The following is a 19556-nucleotide window of genomic DNA, read 5'->3' as shown; positions in this document are numbered from 1 at the left end:
TCCATTGACCTTTCTCCAGGAAGCATGGCCTGCAGAGAGCAGCCTGACAAACAAGGTAGATTTCAAGCACGTTTCAGTGAGCTATAATAAGGAGTACAATGGAGTCAGTTTACCCATCCATCTGCACATATTTGAAATGAGTGCACACATTATTGTAAACAAAAAAGATGTACCCTATTAGAGTATATTACCTGTTGACTAAGGATCTTGCCTATTGAATAGCAATCCTTCAACACCAGAAAGAGACAGAGAGACCACTAAGGATCTAACTGGCTAAGAATGTGCCTGGGCAAATGCGATAAAAATAAATAAAAGGAAAAAATATAAACACATTGTAAAATAGGAAACACAACAACATTAAACATTTGGGTCATTTCCTTACAAATTCTAGAGTAGTCTTTTCAGATTTGAACTGAAGCAAGATGGCTGGTTCTGTGTTTATATGGTGACACAGCACAAAAGGACAGGTCCAGAAGGGTGGAAAATGGAAGTGACGTCAACGATGCAGAGGTGGGTGGTGCTGGTTTGGTGGGTAGTTACCATTACTAGAGCCATGTCTACATGACGTGACAACATACATGTCCATACATACATATCCATGCATTTATGTTGTATACATATTAAAGAAGTATAATCTGCTTGTTCTCCTTTTTTCCCCACAGACACCAATTAAATACCACAAGGAGGGATGAGATGTGGTAGCAACACTTTGAGTTTGTGTTCTTCCAGAAGTCCCAACAATAGGTCGAGGCTTTATTTATATGAGAGGAAGGCTGCATTCCGCAAGTTTCTAAGAGCGGACATTTTCTAAGAGCGGTTTTTCACCTTGATGCCAGTGTCAATTTGACTGCAGTGGTGCCCAATTGGTTGTGAAATTTAGAGGAAAAAGAGTTAGAGCGATGATAAATCTAAGATTAGGAATATAATGAGAGAGAGAAGAAGGATAACTTAATATAGAGGAGGATAGAATACCAAAATGAAAACACTGGAGAACAGAAGCAGAGCATATGAAGAAACACACTGGAGAGTTTTAATGAACACAAGTAGCCCAATGGATCTGGAGAAAGTCCTATGGCAAAGTGCCTTTAAGGGGTTAGGTAGAGTCTGTGCACAAACTGAAACATGTATATTGGTAAACTGGATTCTTTGAAGAATTTTTCATATTTTTGAATATAGTGTCAGAACATAATTTGGTTCCTCCTGATGATATGTCATTTCACCAAATAACTGTAAAAACACATGGAAGGGGATGGAAGAATGATTTGCAAAATAAGGAGTAAAGAGAGGAAACAAGTTTTCCATGTGTAGATGGTATGATAGGGGTTTGTTTAAAGCAGGGGTGTCAAACTCTGATCCTGGAGGGCCACAGTGGCTGCTGGTTTTCATTCTAACCATCTTCTTAATTAGGGCCCGTTTTTGGCTGCTAATTAACTTCTTTTGCCTTAGTTTTAATTAACTTGACTCAGGCTCATTAGTGGTTTCTTTTTTCTTAATTAGCAGCCAAACAATAGTGAGACATAAAGCAAGCCGTCACATGACCAGCTAACCTGTGCCCATCACACAATATGTGAAAGTAAAGAAAAGTAAAGGTCTCAGTAAGCTTGATATCAGAGGTCACCAAAACATTTTGATGGTGTTCTTAGAAAAAACAGAAAAGCAACAGTTTTAGAAATGTCTGCCATAGCAGAATGAGAGCAGCAACAAGCTGTGAAATTAAATAATGGATTTAATTAACAGCAAGAATCGGCTTCTCATTAAGAAGCTGGTTGAAGTTTGAAGCCCCAATTTAGCTGTGATCATCTGTCAGCTCATTTAATTTCTGTGTGGCTACCATTTAACAATGAAAAGAATCAATTCAGAGGACTGAATACTTAAAACCACAACTATTAAACTGAAGGGAAAAGAAGTTAATTAGCAGTGAAACCTGGTCACTGATTAGGAAAAGGGTTAGAATGAAAACCTGCAGCAACTGAGGCCCACTAGGACTGGAGTTCGATATCCATGGTTTAAAGCATAGGGGAACTTCGCCTAACACTAATGATTTGCTGAAAATCTAAATAAAGACAGGGGACAGTTGATCAGCACAGAATTTTAAGCAGGAAAGTGAGACCCCTCTCCAGACCTGTTGCTTTCTTAGTGTGTTGTCCTTTGAAGAGCTGACACACATCCTCTTCAGAGATTTTTAATACCGGTTTAGTGGGAGAATGAATAGTGGGGAGAGTCATATACATATGTACACTGAGAGCACTGGAGATAATGTCCATTGTATTCTGGGGCAGACTGGTGGTGATTTACTGCAATATGGGGAGATAGTTTCCTGTTATTTGTAAAATTTTGTAGTCCAGGTAACTTCACCATTGAATATGAGAGTCTCTTTAGACCATTTGATAGTCGTCACATCACCAGTCTTCACTCAGAGACCCTGGTATAACAACAGAACCCATATATAATTTGAGAGATCTTTGCTTACTTTTTATGAAGCTAAGGTCTTTTTTAGAGAGAGTCAATATATAGTTGTAGACTTTTCAGTTTTGAACTAGGAAGGAGAGACTGTTTCACTGTACAAAAATGGGAAGGAGAACAAGAGGGCAATGATCTGTTTGAAGTTGGGCCACTTTCCCAGTCATAAATAAAGACTTAATTTTTAGTTTTAGTCTTCTGTTGGCCAGGTAAAGTAAGATGATCATTTTTGTGTTTCTGACCATTATGGGGAGAGGAGGGTCTTGGACCTTTATTTTACCCAGATCTATCTACCCACTTTCTAATGTACCAACTCAAGTGCAAGGCCATAGGGGCCAGGGTCTCTACTCTTATAGCACTGGGCACAAGACAAGAACCAAACTTAGTAGGAGCCACCAGTCCATTTCCAGAGTCATTCACTCTTTTACATAGACTGAGCCATGTTAGAGTTGCCAGTTAACCGTACATCCATATCTTTTGGATACCTTGCAAACAATAAATGTGCTGGAGATCATTTCCCATAGCTGTGAGGCAGCAGGCCTAACCACTACTGTGCCTCGTGTATGTCATGTTCATGTAATTGTAGATAAATAGGCTTTTTGTAAGGAGATAAGAACTTTTGGTGAATGACACAGAAACCAACAATTTGAGATCAATCTTACAGTAGCAGTAATTAAAAAAAAATAACATACCTGTCCTTCACAATATTTTTTTCTCTTTCTTGGTGAATTGGAAGTACAACTTAACATAATGTGTGAATCATGGCTATTATAATTACCATGTTATGAGCTGCTCTAAAACCCTTTTTTTGTGTTTCCCTGCAGACATTCTGTGGGCGGTCAAATTAGTTTTAATTGTTGGTCATGCATAATAAACTGTACAGCATTTTTTAAACTTATTTTTTTAATATATTTGTGACTTCTTTTTCTGCTTTTTAGGTTGGCATGGAAACTAACACCCAATCTTAAATTAATGCACCACATGAAAAATTAAAACTTTGCTGCATTTGCCACTAACATGCTTCTAACACATGTCAAAAAAAAAAAAGTTAAACATGCCTACGCTTGGCAGCTGTGTGTGCGTTCATCAGACGGAATAGAAATGCCGATCCAAAGTACTGGTCAAACAAAAGTGATAAGCAATTATAGTGTCTGTCAGAGTACAAAACAAACTGGCAGTCAGTGAAGAGTTGGAGACCCAGCAGTTAACTGGCAAGGTAACGAACAGCTTACTTGCAGAACTGCCTTTCATTTTAATTGCTAGAAATGCATTATTTTGAGCAAGACACCCCCAACCACTATAATATGTTTTTAAATATACACAGGTATAATCAGGAAAACCTTTAGGCCGTTGTTTATGTGTGGAGCATGTCCGGGTGGATATAAAAGGGGCTGCTTCCCTCCTTTCGATAGCTGGAGTCGTGTGGAAGAAGGACGAACCCTGGAGGAGAGGAGTGAAAACGGTTAGAAAAGAGAGGCATTGTTGAGGGCTTGGACTTGAAGGGTGATTTGGTAAAGAGTACTGGGTTGTGTGCAGTTGTAAATAGTAAATTATGAATAAACGTGTGTTGGTGCTTGAATCATCAGTGTCCGCCTGTCTGTGTCCGGGCCAGCTTCCCACTATATATATATATATATATGTATATATATATGTATATGTATATGTATATGTATATGTATATATATATGTATATATATATATATATATATATATATATATGTGTATATATGTGTATATGTATATATGTGTATATGTATATATGTATATATATATATATGTATATATATATATATATATATATATATATATATATATATATACAGTATACATACACACACTAAGGTGCTTTGCCCCCTGCTCACTGCGCTCGTCAACCCCCTCCCCCACCAGCGCTATGCAAAAAGGGGGGCTGAACGCACTCAAAGGACATGCATTCACTCCTCCAAAACCCCCTACAATGGGAAACAAATACAGTGTTTTCTAACCTTCTCTTTTTTTTCGATCAGCTGCTGGCTTGCTTCTTCTGCCATGACGCATGATCTGCACTTCGCTAGCCTACCCCAACCAGCGCTATGCGCCGTTGTGAAGAGTGGGGCTAAATGCACCCAAAGGACATGTGGCCACTTCTCTAACCCCCCTCTTAAATGGTGATACGATCGGAAACAAATAACAGTTGTTTATTTTTACCTCTTCTTTGATCAATTAGCTACTGGCTTGCTGCTCCTGCCATGCTGCGTGATCAACATTTCGTGTGGCGCTTTGAACGTTTATCGCGGGACGTGAAAGTGTCTCTCTGTCTCTCTTCAAAAGATCACATCTTGTCAGATATATATGTATGCGTGTATTTTATATATAAGATATACTTGTATATAAATCAGTATGTGTGTGCTAATACCTTGGAGGTAATATATATAATTTTGTAATATGTAGTCTATGAATTAATCTTCTAACCTGTTCATTCAGTTCAGTCTAGGGTCTTGGCAAAAATAGGTATAAATTGTAAACATTGCAGGGCCCTTTCACAAACATGACTATAGTTAGTCGTAGGGTCCACTGTTGACATGCCGAATAACTATTGTGATCTTGGCCCAGACACAGACAGGCAGACATGTTGTTTCAACCACCACACGTTTATTTGCAGCTATTTAAAATAAATGAATTGGTCACACATACCCCAGCCAATGGTCACTAAGACCCAGTCACGTGCACAAAGCCCCCCAAATACTCAGTCCTGGCCACAATGCCTCTCTTCGGGCCGCCTCCACACCTCCTCTGTGCTTCGTCCATCCTCCTCCCAACTCCAGCCCTGAATGAATGGAGACGGCCCCTTTTATACAGTTCCCAGATGAGCACCAGGTGTTCCCGGCATTCCATCCTTGGCCACGCCCCAGTGTGGCGGAAGTGCCGGCTGTCCTGCCGGCAGCTCTCCGGGTGTCTCCCAAAGTCTTCCCCCCAGCACTTCCTGGTGTGGCGGAAGTGCTGGGGCAACAGGTCCCCAAGGCAGGGACCACGGGCCCCTACAGGGTAGGGCTTCCATGCCCTCAACCCGTGGCCCCCAGAACAACCAGGAAGGTGACCCCCACGTGATCCAGGGTGGGCTTTGACCCTCTTCCGGTCCCTCACGGTGTCCCGGCCGGGTCGTTGCTCCTTGCATCCCTGACACTATTACTCTAAGTACTGTATTTGCTATTTATTGTATTTAAAATTTTGTATGCAGATTTTAAAAATATTACAAAATCCGTTCATCTATCCTTTCATTCATTCATTCAACTGCTTAACAACCTTAAGGAGCAAGACAGGACCAATCCCAGTCCATCATCACAGGGTGACTTTCTTAGTTATTTAATTCATGCAAAAACATCATGATATAAAATTAATTAGACAAAGCTTGGAGACTTGAGAACAAATTCAACAATATCAGAATACAATGATACAATATTTTATTTTATTAGTATTACATTTTTTTTTCTTTTTTCAGGGGCATGAGACCATTCCATCATCCAGAAGACGATGACTTTGTACCAGAACTGTCCAGGAGTATTCACCCTCGAGAGCGGCCTGACTGGGAAGAAACTCTGAGCGCAATGGTAAGATCATTTCAACACAGAACTGCCTAGCAGCCCAGCTGAATAGTCATGGTAAACTGACTGCCCCTAATTTTCAATTGGGGTCAGATGGTGACTGCTTTTTATTTGGAAATTCACCACAGTGTTTTTCACAGTAAATATTCTGTGCTCACCGGGGACCTTGTTTGACAAATATTTTCCTCATAATTTGCCATGTGGCTGGCCAGGGCCAGCAAGGTCTTCTTCCTTAGGGTTGGACCTGGAAGTGACGTCAAGATGGCCAGGTGGAATCTCCTGTGAATGGTCTGCAGGACAGGGAGAAAAAGAGTCAGTGCACTTTGCCACATCCCGGTCTGATTCGGAATTGCCCTTACTCAAGCCCTTTAGCTGCGTCCCATGCGCATGTGTGTGACAAGATATTTATATATATATATATATATATATATATATACACACAGTAATACCTCACTATATCGCGTTTCGACTTTTGCGGCTTCACTCTATTGCGGATTTTATATGTAAGCATATCTAAATATATAACATGGATTTTTCGCTGCTTCGCGGGTTTCTGCGGACAATGGGTCTTTTTGATTCATTTCATACAAGGGAAGCTATTGGTGGATGGCTGAGAAGCTACCAAGTCAGAGCATGGAGTTAAGTTCATGTGTACTGATTGGCTCAGCAACAGAGCACCGACTTCGACTCCGCTGTGCTAACCAGGAAGTCTCGTCTCACTCATTCAGCATCAACATGTTTCGCTGTGTGAAGAGTTAACGTTTGTGCTCTTTTGTGTTTATCTTTGTGCATAGTCAAGCCCTTCGTTAGGGCTCCAAAATGATCTGCTCCTGGTACTGCTTCAAGGGGTAATGATTGCCGAAAAGGTAAAAGTTTTTGATAGGTTGAAGGAGGGGAACAGCTAAACCGCTGTAGGACACCATAACGGCATCAATGAGTCAATTAATTAAAAAGGAGGAAAAGAATATAAGATCTACGGCCACAGTGTTCTTTAACCAGGGAGCTAAACGAGTTGTAAGTGGATGTAATAAGGCGGTAGTCCGAATTGAATCTGCTTTAGGGATTTGGATTAAAGACTGCCGGAAGAAGAACAACGGCGGTGTTACACAGTCGCCTGAAGAGGCTCCTTTAGAAGAGCTGTAACGCTCTCCTTTGTTGTGCAGAAAAATTAAACTTATCATTATCGGACAAGTCGTCGTGTCATTGTTGGTGAGTAACCATAATTAATTTTCTACGTATGGTACTTAGTACATGTACGTACGTTTAGTATCACTGTACACACATTTTACTGTATGCAGTTTTTCTTGCATTGTAACATGATATCGGAGACGCTCGATATCTTTAAAATAATATTTAGGTTTTACTGTATATAAACAGTGTGTTTACATACATAACTTCAATGAATCTTACCTAATATCTAAGAGAATACAAATGGTTTATGCTGTATAACTGTGCAGGAAATGTTTTTAAGAGTGTGGGAGAATTTATAAGGGCTTAAAATATATAAATATGGTTTTTACTTTGCGGATTTTCACCTTTTGCAGGGTGGGTTCTGGAACGCAACCCCTGCGATCGAGGAGGGATCACTGTGTATATATATATGTATATATATATATATATATTTATATTTTATATACACACACATACAGTGGTACCTTGAGATACGAGTGCCCCAACGTACGAGTTTTTTGAGATACGAGCCATCATTAAGTACATTTTTTTTGCCTTGAGTTACGAGCCAAAATTCGAAATACAAGCCATCAAAGAGCTTGTCGCCAGACATTCCGAGGAACTGACGATAGAGGACTTGACGGAACTACAGACGCAGCAAAATACGAAGGTTCTGCAGGAGATCGGTATCGCGGAGGAGGTTATCTCTTAAAGTGAGATAAAGGAAGTGTTTGCAATGTGGGAAAAAGTTTCGAACTTTAAAGAAAAGAAACACCCTGAAAAAGTTGCAACTGATCGCACACCAGCGCTATTTAATAACACTTGCCTAACACTTGACTTTATTGAAAAGAAACACCCTGAAAAAGTTACAACTGATCGTGTAGACACGTTATTTACTGACACTTGCCTAACACTTGACATTATTGAAAAGAAACACCTTGAAAAAGTTGCAACTGATCACGTAGTGATCTCATTTCAGAAACATTTTAAAGGGGAGGACTAAACAAAGCTCCTTGGACAGGTTTCTATTGAAACACCTTGAGAATGAAAGTGACGAAAGAGTGGCAAAAAAAAAAAAAAACTAGTGAGGAAGAAAATTAAATTAAGCAAAAGTGAAGTGAAAGAAAAAACATTACAATACGCTAACTGGCTTCGCCAACATCTGTTTATTTGTTTAGATTCTATGTATTAAGTTTTATTTTGTTTGTATACAATATTTGTTCATTTTAAATACATTTTTCTTATGTTGAAAATATTTAACAAAAAATTGGGGTGGTTTTTTGGGGGCTGGCACGAATTGATTTCTTTTCAGTTAATTTCAATGGGGAAAATTGATTTGAGATGCAAGCATTTTGAATAACGAGCCCGGTCACGGAACAAATTAAACTTGTATCTCAAGGTATCACTGTATTATATTAAAAAATTTGGGGTAGAGACATGATCATCTCAGGGAGACACTTTGAAGTCCCTCGAGACTTCTTGCACGTCAAGTCCTACTTGCAAACAATTTCTCGGAGACACTTTAACGTCCCACGAGACAAGGAAGTGAGACACAAGGACAGCTGCAGTACAGGCTTTTAAATGATTGTCACGCAGCCTGACATGCAGATCACGCAGGTCGGTAGCAGCTAGCAGACAGCCAGCAGCTGATCCGTCCTCCTCTCCTTAGCATGCGTTCAGCCCCCCTCCCCTTCACAATGTGAGCAGCAGAAACGCAAATTGGCTAGTGCAAAGTGCCCCCGGGGGTGGGGTTGTGGGTTGAGTGAGCAGAGCAAGTAGGCACTGTTGCATCACAGTTCAGTTTACATTTTTTGGACAGGTTAATCAGTCCAGCATATTTGGAAGATGTTCTTCTAGCCCTCTAGAGACACTTAAAGACTATTGCACCATTATAATCCACTCAGAGCCAGTCCAGGTCCTCCTTCGCCATTGACTTTTAATGGTTTGAGTTTGCAGAAGTTCTTCAACATTTCTGTGTGTTTTCTGAACTCATGGCGATGTGAATCTTGCAGTGTTCACTCATCACTAATGGTGACTTCAGTTACCTTGTTGTGATATGGGCCAATCCAGATTTGGTTCTTGCTTCGTAGTTTGTTTTGTTGGAATCGGTTCTGGCTCCCTGTGACCTTTGATTGGAATAAATTTATGCAGGAAATGGATAGACAGACAGAAAAACACAAGTTATTCCTGTTTTTTTTTTTGTTTTTAATGACACAGAAATCAGATGGTTTCATGTTATAAAATGCTATAAAATGTGAACGTCTCCAGGTCAGGTGCTACCACACAGAGTTCCTCCAATATATAGTTATTTCCTGACTGGCTCTAGTGAGTGTGGTTGTGTATGTGGCTGTACTCTCAAGTGGGCTGAAGCCCCATCCAAACATGGGGCCTATCTGGCCCCAAATGCTAATGGGATAGGTGTGGACTACTTATGATTCTCAACTGTTTAAGAGGGTTTTAAAATGAATGAATGAATGAATACCTTCAGGTTATGATCTAGTTGAAAACTGAGGACAGGTAAGCTGTATTGTGGTATTTTAGGATTATACCTTGGAGAGATGCACTGTAATACTGCTTGTTATGTGACCTCAATAAAAAAAAAAAAAGTTGATCTTTATGAAACAGCTAGCAGAAAACTATGAGAAACAAAAAGTGTTCTACTTTGTCTCATGTAGTAATAAACAAGAACAGGAAAGTATTTTTTATAATGGGCGTAGAGAACTAGGGCTGAAAAGCTAAGCCCCATTCTAAAATGAGCCTAACTGACAAGACAGGGGATTAAATAACATGCAGTAGCGAATATCTCATTTAGCAGTTCCACTCAGTAGAAAAGCTTTTATTTTATTGTCATTGGGCCATTATCTAAAGATCACTGGGTTTATCATACTGTACATGAACTGAACTGTATGAGGTGCGTTGCCTCGGCAACATCAATTCACATATGCAGTACGTTTCTGCACATTTTCTCTCTACATCTGTCTAAAATGAAGTTTGCCCTTGTATAGTAATTACATAGGGTCAAAGCTCAAATGCATGCAGAATTAGAAGTGTAAATTTGAAATAGCGCATTGGACTAGTTATCTTAATTTTCTGTTTTTGTCTTTGTGACTGACTGACTATTCTCTGTCCTGTTTTGTGTCAGGAAAATATGTGAAGTCACTTTGCAGTATATGAAATAAACTTGAATTGATGAAATGTAGCTAACAATGCTTAATTGTAATTAATTGTACCTAAGAAATCATTTTACTTTCATTTTGAAAGATTATGCCCATTCTTTAATCCACATGTGTCTATTTAATGTATTGGTTTTATCAGGTTTGGCAATCATATATTTTATTTATTGATTATTATCATTATCAGCTGTTTCATTCTGCCTGTAGCATGTACTGTAGTGAAGTAGTGTGCCAATGCTGCCACCACATGTTAGGATTCAGTACTGCATGTCTTAGATACCTGATAGGCTACTTGCAGGATTTTGTTTTTCAGGAAAGATCATATGTGTATTCTTGTATAAAATGCATATTACGGACAGTTTATCAGATGATAAGCAATAGAGGACTGTTATGCAGACCACTTTATAATTCATGATTAAGTAAAATCAAAATTATTAAAAATTAGGAATAAACAAGATCAATATATCTTCTGTTTTCTCCCTACTCTAGCTAGAATTTTTTTGCTTTCTTGCTTTCTGCTTGCTTGTCCGCCAGCTTTTTTTTTTTTTCTGTCTACAAATTCAAAATTGAAAATCATCCTAGTTTTGTTTTGGGTTTTCCTGGCTGTGCCACTGTGGTAACAGGCTGAGCAAGTCAGACCAGACTTACCTCTTCCCATCTAAACTCTGCTCCTGGGAAACTTCTGGGTGTGCCTGTGCCAGTTACATGATGTAGTCCCTCCAGCATGTCTTAGGTGTGCCCCAGGTCTCCTCCCATTGTACCTTGTCTGGTGGGAACTGTAACACACATCCATACTTAGATGCCAACAGCACCTAAGCTGCTTCCTCTTATTTTGTACAAGTACTCCTGTAGCCATACTAATGGAAAGTGAACCATAAAACCCATCCCAAGTCCCAGTGTCCACCCTGTCCCTCTCAATCTATTCTGTACATGCTTTATAATCTCCTAAGTATTCCACTTGACCTTCATGCACAACAACTCTGCGCTACTTCTACAGGTGAAGATCATTTCTAGACCTGCAATCAGATCTTATTTAAAATGAACGGTCAGGAACTGTGGCTTACCCTCTGAATTTATAGGGTGGAGGACAGTTCCTGGCAGTGACTGACAGGTGATTCCACCTCTTGAAGGACCACCCACAAAACACATGAAACATAACACAAGGAGCTTGTACGTACTGTATACATAGATAAAAACAAAAATAAAGAATGATTCACATAGTCAGCATTAATTAAAGAATGAAATATTACCAAAAGAGACATAAAACATGGATTTGAACCCCAGCCTGATGGTGAAATCCTGGCTGAGACATGATATTAACTGAGATAAACTTTGTGCTCTCTTCAAAATATGCAGCTCAGGGGAACTCTCTAGGCTGTTGTGGGCATCTCCATTGAGCTCCAGCCTTTCTTCTTGCAAACAAAATGGGATACCACTAACCCTACGTGGTGTTTAAAGCTGATCCTACCCTGAAAGCCAATAAGTCTAGAATTGAGAGACAGGTTGGAGTGTTACTCACAAGCAGTTTGAAATCGAGACCACAATTAAGAGTGAGAGATGGTAGGTAAGATGGATAATGTTTTGGTGTGGTACTTGGGAGGTGGGTAAATTGACAAGCCATACCACCTAATAGCTAGGAAGAGAGGACACAGGGTATTGTTGCTTGAGCCTTTTCCTTTGAGTTGTCTTAATGTACTTTATTTATAAAAAAAAAGCACAGCCTTTTTGATATTATATACAGAAGTAGAGTTAGTATAACATGTTTATTTGTGGCATTTCATGTGGAATTCCTACTCCCTTTCTAAAGGCTCTCTGTATTTTGTTTTGTTTTTCTCTCATATTATTTAACATCTCGTCTCCTCATGTTCTCTTTTACTCCCATGTCTGTCTCTGTCTGTCAGTGTTTTCTTCCTCTCTTTCAAACACACACAAAGCTCGCCCTGGGAGCGTGTTTGCGGATCACTCCACCCTACTTTTTCTTGATTCAGTTCCCAGCCCAGTGTTCACTTATTGATTTGTACAATGAAGAAGCAGTCTGAATGGTGTAGCTGCCTGGATCCTCTTTAAAATAACATTTTTAATTTTGTGTTTTCCCCCATTTTCTCCTGTGGATTTTAATAGGCAAGGAGTGCTGAGATCCCAGAATTACCTGGGGAACCTCCCCTGAGATCCTGTACTAGTACTGCCAGCATGAAGGTGAAAAACATCAAGAAGTAAGACAACATTTTATTTCTGTTCTCTAGTAGTGATTTCACATATGTAACCTTTCTGAAATAGGATAACTTACTCTGGCCCATTCCTTTGAGAACGTTCCTTGTGGAGCCAGTAGTCTAATACTGTCATTTTTTGCTAGATTTTTGAAAACATCTAAAATCAACTGCTATGGTACAGCTTTGTATACAGTTTTGAAGGAATGTCCGGAGCCAAAAGAGAGGAGCTTCCTATTTACCCCTGATTCATTTGATCTGAAAATCCAATTAACAAATGCAAACCGAGTAGTGTCTAGGTGACTAGTTTCTGCAGTCCCCTTCAGAGCTACTAGGAATAACTCTCCCTTGTTTGCTTCCATACAACAAAAGATATTTGAGAATGTTTTAAAAAAACATATGGATATGAACGCAATACCTGATTTTCTACTTCCATTTTTGCACAGGAATGGATACTGATTAACAGAAGTATAATGGTCTTTTGTTAGGTGAACTTCTGTGCTATATTAATCAGCACACGTACTTTTAAATTTTTGGGGGATTTTGCTCATAGTGACAAAGGAACTCAAATGGGAAGTTTCTCATTGCCCTCTAAAGAACAGAGTGTTGAGTATTTGCATTCCTAAAACGGCTAGCTCAGTAATGATGATGACTCAGACAGGCATCTGGAGATGCTGATGTAATGTTGAATCGGGGTCAAGGGACTGCTGAAATGGCAACGCCTCTCTCTCATTGATGAATGTTTTAGACTCCAGGTCTATTCAACTAATCTGATTTTCATGAAATAGAGTTTACAGTACATTATATGTAAATAAGATTTGAGGAAAACTGCTCAATGATTTCCTAGGATTTGTTTCTTTAAGATATTTATTTGCATTAGTTTTTACTGTATATGAACACTCAAATTTATAATGGCTCCAGACTTAGGTCCTCAATAATGCAACTATATCTTCTAAAACTGCAATTACAGAATTTATTACGGATCTCAGTCTCTCTAAACCATGGAGATTTCTATATCTGAAGTCAAGAGAATATTCTTCTCATCAATACGTCATAGTTACTGAAGAATTAATGATTTTGTTATTGATAATAACTTAGTATTCTCTATTGAATGTTTTAAAAACAAAGCTATTGTTATCTCCAAGTATGTATCTCTGCAACAGGAACCGAATTTTGAGTAGGAGTGGCAATGGCGAGTGGGAGGGGACATACTTGACGGATAAGATGATGTTTTCAAAATAAAAGATTGTCACACATGAAGTTGGCAGAATAAATGTTTGTAATGGATACTTTGAAGTTTTTACAGCTTATGCTACATATAATAGGGAAAATATACAACTTAAATATACAATTTATACAGAACTGACAGGATAATACTGCAAGAAGAGTTAAGCCATGTTCCAAAACACAGAGTAAGAACAGCCAATCTACGATCCACACCAGGATCTTTTAATTCCACAGAGACTGAATTTTACAAAGGCCAGCTTGGATATTTCCAATTAAATTGGACAGTAAAGTTTAGCCTAGCAGATAGGATCAAGAGGTGCAAGTTATTGTAAAAGTTATCTTCTAAAAGCAGATTTACATAAATCCCTTCTCTCTGGTTTGGGAACTGCAGTGTCTCTGACTGCTCGTTCCTACAACGAATAGCGCAAACAACAGAAAGGATTCTTGAAATCCTCTACCCTCCATTCAAGACATTTTTATGAAGAATTATACTTGCAAAGCCTATGGCATTGTGCAGGATTTCCGTCACCCTTCCCACAGTCTCTTTATCCTACTTCCATCTGGCAGAAGGTATTGTAGCATCCAAACCACTTCTGCCAGGTTCTGCAACAACGTCTACCCCTTAGCTGTCTGGACTTTTAAATCTATGCTGTCTACCTCCCCTCAAATATGCTTCTAATAGTTGATCTGAATGATATACCATATACCATATTCGTACATCTGTTACTATTGTGTCTTATTGTCAGTTATTATTACCTTTATATTATAGTTACTTATCTCAAATTGTTCCATCTATTCCTTATTTATTTAAGTAATCAATATGTATAGTATAGTGTGGTATAGCTTCAGTATAGTACAGTTTTTCACTTTCCCAGCACTTAACCTGTTTTTATATTATACTGTATGTGTTCTATTTCATATATAATTACTTGCTCAATGATTGTTGATGTATTTGTTTAAATTATATTACACAATTAGTGTTTATTTAGTATAAAACTGTTGAATGTTCATTTCTGCCACATAGGCACTTTGATGACCGAAAATAAACTGACCAATCAGATGTTAACAGACCATTTGGGTTAAACTCCTCCTACTTAACATTGTAGTCTCTCCCACTTGATATTTCCCTTCCTACTCGACGTTCAGCTCCTGGCTGCAGCGATAGCCTTCTCATTATCTCTGACAATGCTATGTTATTTTTGAGCACAAATCATGAAGCCTCACAAGTAAAAACTTTCCACAGAAACTGATAAGTTCTTAGAGACTGATGTTTCCAGAGAGACTTCCATAGGAACAATCTGGAAGACACAGGGGGCACTTTTAAGAGGAAAAAATATCTGATGTATTTTATAAAAGAATAAATCACAAGGTATAAGGTCATTAGGGCAGATTTAGAATATTACCGGTATATATCTCCAAAAGAGGCCTTTATAGAAATGGGTTTCCAAAGCTGGAATGTAATCTTTTGACTACTAAAGAAACAGATCTTTTATTTAAATCACATCAGCATCATTATGAATGTGGGGAAAACCTGATACGATGTTGGCATAATGCAATTTTAGAGATTAACAATGCAGCTGGAAATAAAATTAAGGAACAGAAAGAAATAACTAACCCATTTATATTCCTCCCTGTGTAAAGATGAATTTCAAAGCAAGAACTTCTTTGCTAAAATATAAATACCACAGCTCTGGACTCTTGGTGCAGAACCTCTGAAATTCATGATGTTATAAACTCCTTGAAAAATGGAAACGCTGCACACCATCCTGTGGAATTTTATGGAAATTTTTAGTAATTGTTAAACTTTATCAAAGCTAAAGAAAGTAAAAATCTCCCAAAAGTTGCAAGTACTATCTTTCCAAAAGAAAAAAGTACTTGCTATTTATGTGCATCTTATAGACCAGTTTCACTTCTGAATAATGATGTTAAGATCTTGGTGAAAGTTTTAACCAAAAGAACAGAAAGTGCTTTTTACTGTAATATCACAAAATCAAACTACATTTATTACAGGCAGATTATTACTATCCAAACCCTGATGCTTCTTTAAAGTAATATATTCTCCTATGTTATTAGAATTTCCAGAGGTCTTACTATCTCTAAATGTAGAGATGCCTTTGACAGAATTGAATGGGGTTGTCTTTATACCATATTGTGTAAACTTGGTTTTGGCATCAATATTTTTGCATTGATTAAATTAATGTATTATATTCCAGAAGCTATTAATCATTTACATTGAGATTATTTAATTTTAGAAAGTGGAACCAGAAAAGGGATTAATTATCACACTTGCTTTTTGCGAATGCTATTGAACTCCTAGCTATCCATTTCTGCAAGCAGCCAGAGATTAAAGAGATCTTGGATGCCAAACCAAGCCATTTCCCTGTCTGTCAATTTTCATTGGTACAGTTTAAATATCTAGAAATTACAAGGAAACGTAAAGATCACTTTAAGCAAAATTTTGGTAATATGATGGAAAACATCAGATTAAATACTAATAGATTTACCTCCCTCCATCTTACTTTAGCTGGGAGAATTAATATTGGTAAAATAACCCGCCCAATGCTCTTTTATCTCCTTTAGAACATATGAACAAATCCTTCTTTAAGAGGAAGAGTACAGAGTAGTGGTATGTCACTACCAAACTTTTATTTCTGTTACTGGGCAGCAAGTAAAATACATAAAATATTGGGATTTGGTTGAGGTTCTTGAAATTACACCTGTTAGGGTTAGGCATGGAAGGGAAACATTGTTCTAATTGTCTTTGTATGTTTTGCTCTGTGTTTCTGGCAACACTTATTATGATCCATTTACCAGCAACCCAGTGGCTCAACACTCCCTTAAGATATGGAAGCAATGTAGGACACATTCTAAGATTTTATTTGTTGGTCCTTCTTATGGCAATCACCTATTTCAGCTTTCTTTAACTTATGCAGTATACTACCTATGGTAACCACTAGGGACCGTGACATTTAGAGATCTCTATATTGATGATAATTATGCATCTTTTGAAGTATTGCACTTCAAATGTAATCTTCCAGCAACACACTTTTTAAAAATGTTATTATAGTTTATGCACTGTTAGGCCAAATGTTCTTGGAACATTTATATAGCTCTTGGATAGTCTTGGACTTAAAATTATCCCCAACACATTAATAGAAATGTTTGGAGTGATACCAAAAGGGATAAAAAAGTGCTTTGAAAAAGGGGCTGTGTAATATCCTTCACCACACTACTTGCACAAAGACTTATTCTGCTTAAGGGAATATTCCACCCAAAAAGGATGCACATGAGTTTTTATTGTTACTTACCCCTTCTAGTGTATAGTGATGTCCGAGAACAAAATGTACTCTCATGTTTTAATGTAAAATGGAGAAAAAAGTTTGAGTTATAATAGAAGCCAATAATGACCAATGCTATACAATGGCAAACAATAAGAAAAACATCCATAGAAATAAAAAAAAAAAAATTATGTTACTTGTGTTGCATAATTCACATGTCAGTTATCCAGTCATTTGACTCCTGACCACCAAATGAGAGGGAGAGGTGGATCTCCAACTCAAAAAGCAACTCTCACAAGGCTTTACTTTCCTGTGATGTGTGCAGCTGAGTATTCTGGAAGTAACTATTTAACAATATTTTAGCAACAAAGCATGTTTGTTTTGCATGTTTTGAGCATATGACTGGATAATTGACATGTATTTTTGTTACACAATTAATTTTTTTTTCTTTTTTCCATGGATTCTTTTCACATCATCTGCCATTGTATAGCATTGGTCACTATCATCTTCTCTTCTATCAATAACTTTTTTCTCTCAATGTAAATCTCTAGAAATGCATTTATAGCAGTGTCAAGTTTCGTTTTGTTTCAGTTCATTTCATTTTACTTTTATCTACCACTTTTCACCAAGTGATTGAGTAATTTGTCTTTGAGTTATCATGACCCAACATTCTTAAACACATGAACATTCACTAATAGACATACATACCACTCCAAAAGTTGTCCAGCCCTGTTCAGGAATATCTAAAATGTGCAAATCCATTGAGAACCTTTGGTACAAGTTTTGGGCCAGTTACAATACTTTTGCTTCATGTCAACAAATAGCTAAAGGCCAGAGAAAGAAAAAGGTTAAGGGAACGATTCTTGGAATAGTGAGAAAATAATAAAAGCAGTCAAAAAGGGAACAAAAATCCCATTCTACTTTCCTCCATATCTTGCTTATGTTGTCAATGAAACATAATTTTTCCAAATCTGGTGTGGTCTGTAATGGAAAAGCACATGCAATTAAGCCGTCCACTTGGTACTAATTGCTGATGTTAGTGGAAAAAAGTCATAAGTGCTCTGTGTGCACAATTGAAACCAGTGACATGTTGCAGCAATAACCATTTAATTTACAACCTTACATTCTTGCCCAGCATACTTCTATGCATATTTTATGTGTCATTATATTGCTGAACCACTATTTTTTTTTGTTTCCTTTTTCTAAACTGGTTATGATCCATGCATCACTAAAAGGTTGTTATCATTTGAAATATACAAAAAGTCGTCACTACAGCTTTTGTCAAATAGACCAGGAATCAGCTCTTACATATGGTAAAACCAGGCTTTTCATTTGCTTTAAATTACTTTTAACATTTCACTTTTGTGTCAGATCAAATAATTGTGTGACCAACACAATTTAATGAGTGATATAAGCTAATTTGTGTTATATTTCAAATGAAAATAAGTTATGGATTCTGAAACATTCTTACATGCATAGTTATTATGGCATTGATGAGTAACATACTTTTGTGTGGTGGTTTGATTTGAAATACTTTATATTACTTTAATCCCCAAGCGGAATGCAGGACCAGCCATATTACAGAATCTCTGGAGCAATTTTCAGGTTTAAATGCCTTGATCAAGGGACCAACATAGCGGGATCTTTTCTGGCAGTAATGGTTGGACAAGAAAATAAGTATGTGCAACATACCGTATATGCAACAAATACTATTAATACTACATCTGAAAATTTTGGATCAGTTAAAAGTTTTGGTGAAGTTGTGAAACTATGATTTTATTGTAAAACTGTATGAGGAGCAGCAAGAAGTAATATGTTTCCTCCTAATGTCAAGCCCATGCATTTAACTTTGTGAAACAAACTCTTTCTAATTTAAAACTTAGAACATTCTGTTTTCTTCCAATCAGGCTCTCATTCACCAAAGGCCACTTCCCTAAACTGGCAGAATGTGCGCACTTCCACTATGAAAATGTTGATTTTGGAGCCATCCAAGTAAGTGTATTTTTACACACTGTCAACTTAATATTTGTGTTTTCATTGTAAATTAGCTGGATTTGTTTGTTCACATGCGCTTCAATGAGATTGTGAGGCTCAGTCGAGTTCACAGCATTTCATTATTTTGCTTTTAATGAAGTAATTAGTGCCATGAAGTACTTTGATACAAGAAAAATATTCCAGATTTAATTTGCTGTGTTTTTCTTACATTTTATGTAAACTTCTATAAAACATTTTAAAATATCCCCATTTAGGTTCAAAAGATTACAGTTTTTTTCATTTAAAGTTTTTGTGGAACAAAACCAAAGCATACATTTTTATCATTTACTGTAATCTGTGTTATCATTTGTAAGGTGATCTTACGAGTGATGTGATCTTAAAAGGTTACGAGTTTATGACCCTCCCACATAAATACAGTGTCTCTATAAAGGTACAAATTTATTTAGTAAAAACTCGGAAACACAA

At 37.6% G+C, this 19556-nt stretch overlaps 1 protein-coding gene across 1 annotated transcript; it reads left to right on the top strand.

Annotated features, from left to right (window-relative positions):
• Nucleotides 1–5938: 5938 nt before the first annotated feature.
• Nucleotides 5939–19088, top strand: LOC120520709 (rho GTPase-activating protein 32-like; the record flags this gene model as incomplete). The annotated part of the gene is made up of 3 exons (XM_039742873.1): nt 5939–6047; nt 12506–12597; nt 19004–19088. Coding segments are annotated over 3 exons (286 nt in total), but the record flags the coding sequence as incomplete, so codon positions are not given.
• Between the last annotated feature and the right edge of the window lie 468 nt (nt 19089–19556).

Source organism: Polypterus senegalus, unplaced genomic scaffold (assembly GCF_016835505.1).
Source record: "Polypterus senegalus isolate Bchr_013 unplaced genomic scaffold, ASM1683550v1 scaffold_5316, whole genome shotgun sequence".
NCBI lineage: Eukaryota > Metazoa > Chordata > Cladistia > Polypteriformes > Polypteridae > Polypterus > Polypterus senegalus.
Note: the sequence above shows the minus strand (reverse complement) of the source record. Positions and strands in the feature narration are given on the sequence as shown.